At 43.1% G+C, this 12,595-nt stretch overlaps 2 protein-coding genes across 4 annotated transcripts; both read left to right on the top strand.

The window, feature by feature from the left end:
- The first annotated feature begins 985 nt into the window (after nt 1–985).
- LOC107268909 (G1/S-specific cyclin-E1) lies at nt 986–5,106 on the top strand. The gene is made up of 3 exons (XM_015742159.2): nt 986–2,075; nt 2,512–3,127; nt 3,213–5,106. The coding sequence occupies exons 1-3, from the start codon at nt 2,026–2,028 to the stop codon at nt 3,954–3,956; spliced, it is 1,410 nt and encodes a 469-aa protein (XP_015597645.1). The 5' UTR covers nt 986–2,025; the 3' UTR covers nt 3,957–5,106.
- A 387-nt stretch (nt 5,107–5,493) lies between these two features.
- LOC107268904 (flocculation protein FLO11) lies at nt 5,494–12,595 on the top strand. Of its 3 annotated transcripts, XM_015742140.2 has the most exons (7): nt 5,494–5,648; nt 5,718–5,844; nt 8,577–10,998; nt 11,087–11,400; nt 11,482–11,708; nt 11,793–12,104; nt 12,184–12,587. In XM_015742140.2, exons 2-7 carry the CDS (start codon nt 5,728–5,730, stop codon nt 12,377–12,379), a joined length of 3,588 nt encoding a protein of 1,195 aa, XP_015597626.1. In that variant the 5' UTR covers nt 5,494–5,648; nt 5,718–5,727; the 3' UTR covers nt 12,380–12,587. The 3 variants fall into 3 exon arrangements, with proteins under 3 accessions (XP_015597626.1, XP_024941928.1, XP_015597627.1); XM_025086160.1 differs by lacking the exons at nt 5,494–5,648; nt 5,718–5,844 and adding an exon at nt 7,831–7,869 and having other exon boundaries at nt 12,184–12,595; XM_015742141.2 differs by lacking the exons at nt 5,494–5,648; nt 5,718–5,844 and adding an exon at nt 8,251–8,410 and having other exon boundaries at nt 12,184–12,595.

The raw sequence follows: 12,595 nt of genomic DNA, 5'->3' as shown, positions 1-12,595 counted from the left end.
AACCAGGGCCGACTAGCACTAGGACAGGTACCCTCAGTCACCTAATACTGGACCACCGTATATTGAATGGTACCTTCACGGATAATTCCTGTAACATACTAGGATTCAATACCAAATGATGTATCAGACTTGATTATTGCCTGGATATGTCAGTTGGGAGTAACCAGGATTGACTTTTCATCTTATTTTTTATTTAGTCTCCCGTAGGAGACAGATCCTCGTTGTACCTGTAGCTTCTGCCATATCAGAAGGCATTGTCCTCTCAAGATATTCTGTGGAGAGAGACACAGAGAGAAGAAATAAAAGTCAAAGACTACATTTCTGCCTCGAGCCAGCCCTGCATCCCAGCAGTGGTTCTCCATACACTCATGTCCTCCAGATAGATCGGTAACCAATCTACCTGCCTTCCTCTTTTAGTTCTCACGCGATTCGGAAGCCAAGGAGTAGTGGGACGTGTATATACAAGAGAGGTGACATCGACGAGCGGGTAGAGCATATTACAGAATCCCATAGCATTAAATAATACTTTGATCTAGAGTAACGTCAGAAGTGTTTGAGGTTCGTCAGCGCCGTTTAGCGGAGGTTTCATTAAGCTGTTATGATAACCTGTAAATGGTAAAGTAGATAACTATATATCCAACATTGTATCAGATATTTTTATATTTTCTAAATAAATAATTTTTACTTCTCCGTCCTTCACGAATTCATCGATCTTTATAAAAGTTTAGAGCATGATTTCTATGATTTCTGATCCCAAGGAATTGCCGCCATTCTCATTTTCCCAGGCGTATCAAATACGTGGCAGGACGTCCTTTGACGTTTACTGCTCAGCATGTGGGGGCGAAGAGGGGGGCGATTTACGCGCGTACGTTTCCCGCGTGGTTGACCTGGTGTGAGTTCTCACGTACGGGAACGATCAGCTGAGCGCCAGCTGTGCAATACTCTAGCGGCCAATCGCATTAGCGTCTTAACCAATGAGATTCAGCCCCACCGCCGGCCATAGCCTATCGATGCACTACCGGTCTGCTCCCGCTGCCGCTGAAGCTTATTATTGCTGGTGCTGCTATTCAGTGTGCGGGTATCTCCCGCGAAATGAGAACGCCAACGCCAATAAGCCTATAATAATCTCAGCAAACTTTTATTTTAACTGTTTCCCTGGTTACCCAAGCTCAACCTAATTGTGTCCGGATAATTCCTTAGTGATTTGTGTACGAACAATCGTGAAAACTGACTGTGAAACCGCTGGTGTTCGTAAACTTAAGTGGCGGGTGTTTGCTGTCCAACACACGCCAGACCTCATTCCTTTCTGGTAGATTTGTGCAATATTTTTTTACAAGATTTGCACTTTTCACGTTAAGCCACGCTCCAGGGGATTGCAAGAACCTTTAACGAGGTGAACAGGTGGATATTTGTGGGACAAAAAAGAGTATTTTTGTGGAAAAATTGGGAAAAAGTGTCAAGCATTGCGAGTGCTACGTCGGCGTGGCAGTGGCATACGGAAAGGGTTATTTTACATGGTTTTTCATGAAATTTTATAGTATTACTGAAGCTGATGGATGGGTAGACGTCCGTTAAGACTCGGCGGGAAATCTGGGAAAATTTTGGTTATTTTGGAGGTTATGTTATGTGTATAGAGGGCGTGACAGTGGCAAACTGCAAGCAGGGGTTGGTCGTCTTTTCGCGCGCTAGACTCCCGCGCTTCGAGAGCGCGCCCCTACATTTTCGCGGAAAAATTTCACTCTGTGCTATTTTTAAGGACTTGTCGAGCCTTCCAAATTCACAGGAAGATTTATCGAGAACTTGGGCGCAGTCAGATTTATTAACGACTTTTTACAGCGAGTCAAAATTGAGCCAGAGTACGTGCATTATGGCGAATGCTTGAGTTGACCGTAAGTCTCGCGCGCTCTCACATTTTTTGGTTTTTTCTGAAGAAAATCTCTTCGTGATTAGAACCAAACTAGTGTGAAACATCTAGAAAAGTTCCCTTGTGTTTGTTAAGTTAATTGAAAAGGATCGGGCAGTTTTATGTATGCTGATACGAGTCCCGGAATTGCCAGCAAGATGCCACAGACTAGGTGGGTGACGAACATTTTATCTTACTTGAACTCTTGCCTTCACTTCATATTTCTCATTCCTTATTTTCCTGGGTCTCATCAAAATGTTTATTAGCGATCGTGAGATCCTTGGAGAATATCATTTTAAATCTTTTATCTACATTTTTGGGCGTATAACCTTTCCCAGGTGGGTTCTTCTTCTAAGCACTTTGCACGAGGGCTCCAAATATTTCTTATCAATTTCCATGTAGTTCATGAGGTCAGTGAAGAATAAGAAACGAGTTCATTGCTTCTGGTCTATATTCTTTGTAGTTCAGGTCACTGAGACAGCCTTGAAATTAAATCACGTACCTGAACACATTCTTCTACTTTGAATGAAACATGCATATGTTTATAAGATTTGGGAACATCTGTTGGACCCAGGGCTTTATTAACACCTGGTTCCTGGTGTGTTTAGTTTACAGGAGAAGCAACCATCACAGTTACACCTACAAGGAAGCAAACCAGCTTCACTTAAGCGGAAGAGACGAAATACAGAACTTTCTGAAGACTCAGAGAATATTTACCCTCCTAGTAAAATTTCAACCCTTGCTCACTCTCCTTATTCAGAGTCCTGTCACAGTGGGTCACATGCCAGTGATGGTTCCCGTACACCGCAACAGCAATCATCTCCCTTGAAGGAACAACAGGGACCGGCAACATGGTCAGAGCTCAGAAGTTCAACCTGTTTTCTAACTCCCTCAGCCTCTAGCAGTGAATCTAATAGACCAAGTCCATTACCAACATTACCTTGGGCCGATGGATCTCAAGTGTGGGCCTTGATGTGTCTTGGTGACCAAAAAACTTTAACTCAAAGGGATCCTCAGATGTTTCAAAGGCATCCCACATTACAACCTCGAATGAGAGCCATTCTTCTGGATTGGTTGATTGAGGTGTGTGAAGTGTATAAACTCCATAGAGAGACTTACTATTTGGCTATGGACTACATAGACAGGTATCTGTCAACACATCAAAATGTACCCAAGAATCAGCTGCAACTTATTGGCATCACCTGCTTATTCATAGCTGCCAAGGTTGGTATCATGTTATATGAAAAATCCTTAACCTTTCTCATCAAAAAATCGTACAAGATTGAAACAAATATTAATTTTTCTACAGGTCGAGGAAATTTATCCGCCGAAGATCGCAGAGTTCGCCTATGTGACAGACGGTGCCTGTACCGAAGATGAAATCCTAGGCAAGGAGTTGATAGTTCTAAAGGGATTAGGCTGGAACCTATCACCAGTGACTGCTCCAGGATGGCTCAATATATACATGCAGGTTGAATCCGGTGATTGGTCCAGACCCAACACTTTCATCTACCCTCAATATGGTGGACTACAGTACTCCCAAGCAGCGCAACTCCTAGATCTAGTGACCTTGGACGAGAGAAGTCTGAAGTTTCCCTATAGTCACTTGGCAGCAGCAGCAGTCTACCACACCCAAGGAAGAGAATGCGCACTACGTGTTTCTAGACTATCTTGGGAACAGCTAGCACCTTGTGCACGTTTCCTCAGTGCCTTCGCCAACACAGTCGCTGAAGAAGGTTCAGAACTGCTCTTACGATCGACTGTGCCTCCCGTAGAATCCCACAGCGGCTCCGGGCTTCGTGCTTCAGTGCCAAACATCGTTATGGATGAGTCCCATCGTATACAGACTCACGTTGTCGACCTGAACATGCTTGAAAAAGCTCAACAACGGCTTGCTACCGAGGGGCTCACCCTGGAGCCAATAGAGCGAGAAACTAACCTCGACAACATAGCAAGTCCAAATCGTAGTGGAATCTTAACCCCTCCATCAAGTAGTCAAAAGAGCTCTCCAACTCCACCACGTCTACCACTTCAGTTACATCCTTATACATAACTCTAGTAGCAAAAAGGAGGCGAGAAAAGCGTCACTCCATTTTTTTTGTTGTAAAAGCCCTGTTGAACTCTACAAAAGTCTATTTACAATGCGCGACAAGAAACTTCTGTGTCGCGCAATCACTCGGCCTATCAAGGATCGACTACCTTGAGGTATATCTATTTACTTCTCTCTGTCAAGACTCTGAGGTGAGTTGTTATCCCGGCGAGCGGTGCTTCTATCTCAGTGATTTCCGTCAATGACCTTCCCCCAGGATACCTAGAGAGACATGTACAACATTGATAACATTACTTATTTCTATAGTGTATAACGCCCACGACAAACCGTTATCTTTTATAACTTCCCTAATTAACAGTGGTTTTCAAACCCTGGACGAGTTCGTCATGGCGCGTTAAACCATCAGGTCTGTAATTGTTCTTCCCTAGGGATTGAGCTACGACCTCTGACGCAGTGTTGTCTCGCAGTGAATTAGAAATTTTTGTCGATAGGCGATAAGTTGTCTTTAGACATTAGACATTTAAAGTCCTACCATAGGATTAAGTTATTGTAACCCTTCCCCGTCGGCTTCATGCCAATTCGCATAGACTTGATCAAGTAAGTCCACACGTGTTGAGGAAGACGCGAAGATCCACTATAAGGATGAGTCTTGTTTCACTTTAGAATTTTTACAGCGGATCTTTGCTGTGCTTTTATAACATTTAGTGGACGGTTCGCTGTTATAGGTTAGGCGACACTAAGTCTTCTATGCGACTGATCAGTAAGACGCCACTAATAAATAATACAGTGGTTGAACATGATGCAACAGATCAATGCTAAAGTGCCTTTACACAACACTATTGTTTTTATCTGTCGGATTTGAGATGAGAAAGAAAAAGGACTATGTGAATAGTATTCTTTTATATGATTTGCTTTTTTAACGCTGAGTAAGAATCATTATGATGATGCTAAGTATAATAGTGATTGTGCAACGCGCGATATCAGACCATATAAAAATGTTAAAGGATTTTATGTATATAGGCGAGAGATGTCATATCCATTTCTAACCTCTTTATAAGGTCCGTGAGTTCGTCCCAGAGCTTGCATGCCGTGACGCACGAGTTATACAAGCATTTGTATGGAGATAGTGACAATAAATATTTTGAAATTGTAATTGCTATACCTTTTATCTTTACGTCTTATCAGAATGTGCATACCTTTCCTACTTATTTTTACCAATAACACTATAAGTAGCTTTCATCTAACATAATCAAATCTTTTCGTGCATCCGCAGCGGTCCAGCTGCAATGGGTTGGAATTAGTTGGAATACAAAACGGTGGCGCCGTGTTAGCAGCGCCATCTGCTTCAAGCGTAACTGGCAAAATCCGCTCATCTCATTGGTTAATTTGTTTCTATTCAAGTTGTCAAAAACCAAACAACCGTTGGAAAAGCCGCCCAGTGCTGAATGTGCTTGTAAAGCCTTGCGTCGAGTCGTGATTGGTGCTAAGTGATTATAAATGTTAATATCGTACGACAAAAGCATCCCTAAGCAGTGTACGTGAGGAAACGTGGTCCGTGCGACATAATAAAACAGTGCGTTTGGAATTATTTCGTCCAAATTAAAATTTGATCGAGAATACCGGTGTGAATTGGCAAGGATTTCAAAAGTTCATCCACCCATTTCTGCTGAAAAAAAATCTCTGGAACATTTCCAGGTATGATTTTCGAGTGTCAAGATAAAGGATTTATCAGTATAAACTAATTGGAGAATAATTATATGACAGCGGTCTCGTCATGTCCAGTCCTAGAAGCATGAAGACTGTAACGGCTCGCGAAGGGACTCGCGTTATTTTACGTGAGATCACAGGAACGCTTCAGAATTCACCACCAATTCAAGCATCTCGACGTAAGGTAAATCTTTAATTTTCTATGATCTCTTTGTCTTTTGACATTCACGCACGAGCATAACTACGCAGGGTTGCAACCTTGTAGTTAGCGTCTGTACCCCGTGTCGTGTGTTTATATAAATAAACCGTGGGATCAGTTGACGGCGGGATGTAAAAATAAATAATGCCAAGTCCTACTGAAGAATTCCAATGTCTGGCCTATAAAGTTCGTTGCACTCTATATTCGCCGAATGCACCTAAAGCGGGTGATCATTTCGTCATAATATATTTATTAGTATTCTAGAGATCGTGTCCCGCATGAAAGATTGATAATGATTTTAACTCTTCAATGACGATTCCTGCGTTACCGACATCTCTGATCTCACGTACTCCAATTACTCATTGGATAAGTTATCAGCCGCATATCATTCACTACTAGTACCTGTCATTCTCCAAGAGATGTTACTCCAATAAAACGTTAAACACTAGAGCCTCGCGCCGTCTTATACTCTGGTATATGTGCATATCAATGGTCCTTGCATAATCGGTTCTCTGTATCCCGCGTGTGCGCGTTCATCGCGAGCGCCCCGCGCCCACTCGCATATGTGTCCAGTGTTAGTACGAATGAACCTAGTGCGCCTATTAGAATCAGTGGCAGTGACTCCTGAAAGCCAAGAGTCTCTCTCTGCCAGTCAGATCCAAGGATCTCAGCTGTTGATCGAGTAAAAACAGAGGAGCTCCAAAAAAAGAAAAGTATCTCAAGATCAGAGGCGAGCACGAGGTGTCGATTTTTGTACGTTTCTAACTGTCACTACTTATATTGTTTTCCTTCTCTATTTATTTTCTTCTCTTTTTGGCTTGTCACTCCTCGGGGTAAACGCGCCGTGACAAGGTGAGAGACACTACCGCTCTCAGTGGCTAAACGTGTGGTTTATTGTGAGTGGAGTTGGAGTAGCAGCCTATTACATGCGCTACCATTCTCATGTGCACCACGTACTCAGAAGGAACCGAGGAGAATGCGGCTGCTACTCTAATATTAGAATACGTGTGCCTCTACCGCCCCATCGTACTCTGACCCTCGACCCCACTCCGACACCTTGGACGTTATGGGTCTACCAAAATCGTCTAATGGCTCTTCCATTGACTGTCTCGTTCCTTGTGGATGTCTTCGCACGCCGTGGCAAAGACCTGGGTCACACCCTGGCGTTCTTAGATCCTCGCGATTTCTACCAGATGGTTATGAGTCACGTTCCTCTGACACATGCCTACACAGTGCTTCGACGCACGCACACATCTACTTATTCTGCTGCTCCTTCTGATACTCATTCTCATACCGAGTGTCTTGCTTCGTGACCATTTATGGCTTATCAGGACGACTGACTCTTTCCACGTTTCTGTATTTGGAGACCGTCCGATTTTCAGCGCTTCGCTGTGGACTTTATTGTGAAATGTCATAACATTATTGTGGATTATATTTTTACATGGAGATTCCTGTTGCTGCGTTTATTATGTATTTTCTGTAAGAATCAAGCGGCCACTTGGAGTAATCAAGGTATAAGGACAAATTGTCATTACTCGTTATTTCTTTAGTCATCGTTCTCGCAGAAGTTACGTCAAACGCACTTGAGCTTTAGGGTAGCGTCATTGATGTGGAGAAAGGTGTAGGTCATGGTCGTTCGGAAAAATTGTAATTTTTCTTTGCTATCTTATCGACCAAGCATCCTCGCTGTTCCTATGGAGCGTGAAAACGGACACCGGGTGGAGGAAGACGAAGGCGTTCTATGCTTTTTAGATGGATTATTTTTCTATGTTGTTTTATACTGTGTCTCTTCTACTATCTCAGGTCTCCTTCTCCTTCACTCTACCTCGCTGTTTCTCTCCTACTCTTATGGCAGGCAGACCCTTTCAGTGGGGGAGACGGTGCTCGTTTCCTGACTCTCTGTGGGGTTCCACATATAAACACGATAAATGTGGAAGCACCACGTGGCAGTGACAGCCGAAAGCAGAGATCGTCTCCCCAGACGTCATGGGGAATCGCCTGCATAAGGAGGTATCAGCCACAGAAGATTTACTTCGCTTAAAGAATTCCTTTGAGTGCTACTCGCATTTTTCATTCGATTCAATTTTACTTTTTTCATTTCTTGTATTTTCTCGTTTCTTGGTTCATCACTTGAACCGCGTTAACCTGAGTCGTAGAATAGTTTTAATAGATTTTTTCCAGCACCGTTTGTAGGACACTAAGACGACAGTTTCACGAGCTGAGGACCAAGCTGTGCAAGATCACGCAGCTTGCGCTGCACTGATCCGATATTCGCGAACCGGGACAAAGCGAAAAGGCTTCATGAGCGATTTTTATAATTAGACGTGGCTAGGCACGCGCCAGGTGGTTGCGCAATTCTCAAGCGAAATCCCACGACAGCCTTCGACGTCGTCAGCTGGGACTTGCTCTAGTAGCAGTTTGTCTTTAGTGATACGTCGAAGCTCGAAGGGAAGAGCTTCCTCTGACTCTGGTGCACGATATGGATTATATTAATCGATTGTTGCATCGTCCCACTACCCCATCTTTCACCCTGGCAAATCCTGTTATCGAGGTAGTGTAACGTAAGACGCAGTTTTGGAGAATCCTGTACACGTCATTAGGTTGTACGGTTATTGCGTCTCATGTGCTCTGTACTACGTGTCCAATTGCAATGCTCCTGTTGGTTAGGCTTTTGAATATTCTCAGATGTATTAATGATCTCTCTTGATTTTTTTCAGAGTGGCAACGACACTACAGCGGCCAAGGAGACGGGCCAGGAAGTGAATGTCCAGTTCAACAGAGAATTTGTCGACGTTGGTCCAGCATCCTTTTCATCAGTACCAGAGAGCATCTCTTCGGCGAGCAGCTTCCAAAGTTTGGCGAGTACACTCAGCTCCAAGAGCAGCAGTGGAATCTGTGTCGATTCAGTGCCTGACAGCCCGCAGAAGGAAGTTGACACTTCGTATGTAAACCGGGATATTATTGGTCTTGACGACCTTGTGCAAGCCTGCAGTAACATACGTATCGCTGATCCTGAGCAAAATCAGGTTCAGGATGACGAAAAATCTGAGAAATTACATTCTTCCCAAGACCTTAGCCTGAATCAAACCTTCACCTCGGCCACGGATGATATCTTATACACTGACTCCAAGTTTTTCGACAGTTCCGAGACACAGGATAGTTCTCGTACGGAAAATTCTGGTTACTTGGAGGCGAAGGTCTCGCCAGGAAAGGATAACTTGTTCAACGGCATCGAAGATAGCGGTTCCTCGAATGCGACTACAGACGCAAAGCAGCAAAGTGATTATTTCGAATTAAGTGAACCGGTTCCTGACATCCAAGAACAATCTACTCTGTCCAAGGAGTCCAGTCTAGTCGGCAGCACCGTTGATGCTGATACCTCCTGCGAGAAATTACATGCCCTGTTGAATGCAATTCCATCCGAACTTCCGTCTACGGACAGCGTACTCAAGGAACCCTCTTTGCCGGAGATCTCGTGCAGCTCCTCGTTGCCAATAGATGAAAATGTCGGGGAGGAGAGAGCAGAACGCTACATAGAAAACGTGGAAGAGTCGACAGAAACTAGAGCAGAAAACGTTACCGAGTTACTGAACTCTGTATCCGTGTCTGTGTCCGCGTCTACGCCTGAATTCGTTCATGAATCTACGACGCAATTCTCCGCTGATTCCGCGTATAGATCAGTGCAAGAATCCGTACCGGAATTAATTTCTGAACCGAACGCAATTAACAGATCGAGTAACGAATCAGTACACGATTCTATTTTTGAAGCGATTCCTGAAACCATTACTACATCTCTAGTTAAATCAAATACTATATCCGCAACCATTCCTGATACGATTCCTGAATGTTTAACTAAATCCGTTGACGATAACGTACCGGCCTTGCAATCTATATCTACATCTATTTCTGAAATCGTACCTAAATCCACTCCTGAATTTAAAGAGCAGGTCAACGTTAAACCTGTTTTTCCAATAAGTTCTACATCCGTAGAAGAACTTTTTGCGAAACTTATATTGGCGAAGCCGATTTTGAGTTCTGTATCTGAATCAGTTGTGATACCATCAATTGAACCACTTGTGGTACCAGTGCGTGAACCAGCTGTGACACCAGCATCTTTACCAATTTCGGTACCAGTGCCTGAATCAACTGTGGTAGTATCACCTAAACCAGTTGCGGTATCTGCGCCTGAATCTATTGCAGTATCAACAACTGAATCAATCGGGGTACCAGTGGTTGGACTAGTTACGGTATCTCCTCTAGAACCAGTTGCGATTTCAGCTTCTGAACCAGTAGTGGTATCAGTTCCTGAACCAGTTGCGTCATCAGCTCCTGAACCAGCAGTGATATCAGTTCCTGAACAAGTTGCGTCATCAGCTCCTGAACCAGTAGTGATATCAGTTCCTGAACCAGTTGCGTCACCAGCTCCTGAACCAGTTGCCGTATCAGCTCCAGAACCAGTTCCGTTATTAGCTCCTGAAACAGTTGCAGTATCAGCTTCTGAACCAGTTGTGGTATTAGTTCCTGAACCGGCAGAGACTCCATTGCTTGATCCAATTGCTGTACCAATAGTTGAATCAACTGTTGTACCAGCTTCTGTATCAACTCCAGTATCAGGACTTGAACCAATTGCGGTGACAGCGCCTGCGCCAATCACAAAAGCTGCGTCAGAACAAATTCCAGAAACTCTCACGAAGAACGCACCAGAACCTGTATGTCAGCCAATTGCGGAATCTGTAGCAAAAAGGTCGATATTAGAAAACTCACCGGTACCACCACAACCAGAATCGATTAGCGGATTCGCATTAGAGACTGACGTATCAATCGTAAAAACTGATACACTGGGAGAACAGACAGCAAAGGAAAAATTGGCACAACTGGAAGCCCAACAGGGTGATGTTTTAATTCCTGAGATACCGGATCTCGACGACACTCTCACCGATCTGCCGGAATCCTTGATAATTCCACCGGACTTGGATCAATACATAGCTTTTAAACCGCAGCAACAGAGCACTGGCCTATCATCGGACATCGATTTCGATAAAATCCGTTTGGCCGCTAAAGAAGTCGCCAATAAATTTCAGAATTCATCATTTACTGTCTCGGAGGAGCCTGATCAGTTCTTCAGTGCCACTTCTGAATGTAAGTAAAAAATAACAGTATTATATGACGAATAACGTCATTAATATCTTACATGCTAATTATTATTATTCTTCAATTATCTTTCCAGTATTTGAAGATCCGGCCAGTTTTGATTATTTACTTGAAAGAGGTAACAACAAGCCCTGTCCACGTAACTTAAGGCTTGACTCTCTATACGTGAGATTCGATCCTCTTGTGTCAAACGTCAGTATGTTACCAAAAGGAAATATCCAAGCACTCGTTGAGGAGCAAAATGGTAAGGGTGACACCTCGACGGAGGTCATCGACACGCCGAGGAAGAGTTCTGCCCTGGCAGCAATAGACAGACTTCAGGCTTCTGTACTTTATAGCCCACCAGTAGCACGAACGCCGCAAAAGCCAGAGGTGGTTCAACCCAAAGCAGTAAGCTAAACCTTAATTATTATGTAATTCTATAAAAATATAATTACATTGAGTTATAATACGATGACATTCTAATATTAGGAACCGGTAGAAGAGCCAGTCAACGAGACGGCTCCTCTGGTGGAAGTTAACCTGGTCAAGGAGGTGGAGCAGGTTAGAATAGTGGTTCTGCAATTAGAACAAGAACTTGATATACAGAAAAAGGAATATGAAGACAAGTTGGAGAAACAGAAAATTGCTTACGAAGAAGAGATCAGCCGATTGCAAGCACAATTAGCACAGGAAGTGAAGAATTCTAGTCAGATGACGTGAGCTCACTAATTCTGTCTATTTAATTTTCTTCTCTTTTGATAAAGTTTCATAATATAACATTACTCGGTGGTACTGCTTAGGGTTGTCGTTGACGAGTACGAGAAATCCATCAGCCGCCTAGTTGCTGACCGCGAGAGAGATCGTGTCAAAATGGAAAAAGAAAAAGCGAAACTTCAAGAGGATTTGCAAACCACAAATAGTCACTTAAGCCACGCTGAGGAAGCATTCAACGACGTACACCAGAAGTATGAGAGGCTCAAGACTATCCTAGCTGGTTTTCAGAATAACGAGATTGTACTGAAGCAGAGTATTCAGGATAATCAAGAAACCATTAAAAAGCTGGAAAGTCGATACGAGCAGCTCAAGAATCATGCGATGACGCAACTTGAAAAGTAATTAAAGAATCTTTTTCTTTTGTCATTTTCATATAAATATTTTGGCGCATCTATTTTCACGTTTTTCACATTTTAGGGCGAATTTGGAACTCGAAGGAAGTAGGAAGCAGAATGAGGCGGAAACTGTGAGACTTCAGGCGATGGTAAAAAAGGCAGAATTAAAGAGCAATTCCTTGAGTGAACTTGTTGAACAGAAAACAAAGGAGAACAAGGAATTAGCCAAGATCTTGGACGAAGTTATTGCGAGAGTCGGTGGCCCGAACACGGTTTAGAAACAGAGGGATCGTAGGGTTGCTTATTTTTTTACTCAAATGGATATTAGCACTGTACAATAAGTTTTATATAATATAATTATAATAGTGTATTATTTTCTAGAGTTATCCATTCAGATGAGGCATTGTGCATTAATTTATTGGTTGTAAGATACATGTCTTCTTTCTGCATATATATATATATATAAAAGTAAATTTACCCTCAGTATTCTGAGA

This window comes from Cephus cinctus, unplaced genomic scaffold (genome assembly GCF_000341935.2).
Source record: "Cephus cinctus unplaced genomic scaffold, Ccin1 Ccin1_scaffold0596, whole genome shotgun sequence".
In the NCBI taxonomy this organism is placed as follows: Eukaryota; Metazoa; Arthropoda; class Insecta; order Hymenoptera; family Cephidae; genus Cephus; species Cephus cinctus.
Note: the sequence above shows the minus strand (reverse complement) of the source record. Positions and strands in the feature narration are given on the sequence as shown.

Excerpts from the sequence above, each read along its gene's own strand:
- LOC107268904 (XM_015742140.2), top strand. The coding sequence starts at position 5,728 with ATGTCCAGTCCTAGAAGCATGAAGACTGTAACGGCTCGCGAAGGGACT. Across the intron at positions 11,709-11,792 it reads AAGAATTCTAGTCAGATGAC|GGTTGTCGTTGACGAGTACG; the intron begins GTGAGCTCACTA and ends GGTACTGCTTAG. Across the intron at positions 12,105-12,183 it reads GCGATGACGCAACTTGAAAA|GGCGAATTTGGAACTCGAAG; the intron begins GTAATTAAAGAA and ends TTCACATTTTAG.
- LOC107268909 (XM_015742159.2), top strand. The coding sequence starts at position 2,026 with ATGTATGCTGATACGAGTCCCGGAATTGCCAGCAAGATGCCACAGACT. Across the intron at positions 2,076-2,511 it reads AGCAAGATGCCACAGACTAG|TTTACAGGAGAAGCAACCAT; the intron begins GTGGGTGACGAA and ends TGGTGTGTTTAG. Across the intron at positions 3,128-3,212 it reads GCTTATTCATAGCTGCCAAG|GTCGAGGAAATTTATCCGCC; the intron begins GTTGGTATCATG and ends ATTTTTCTACAG.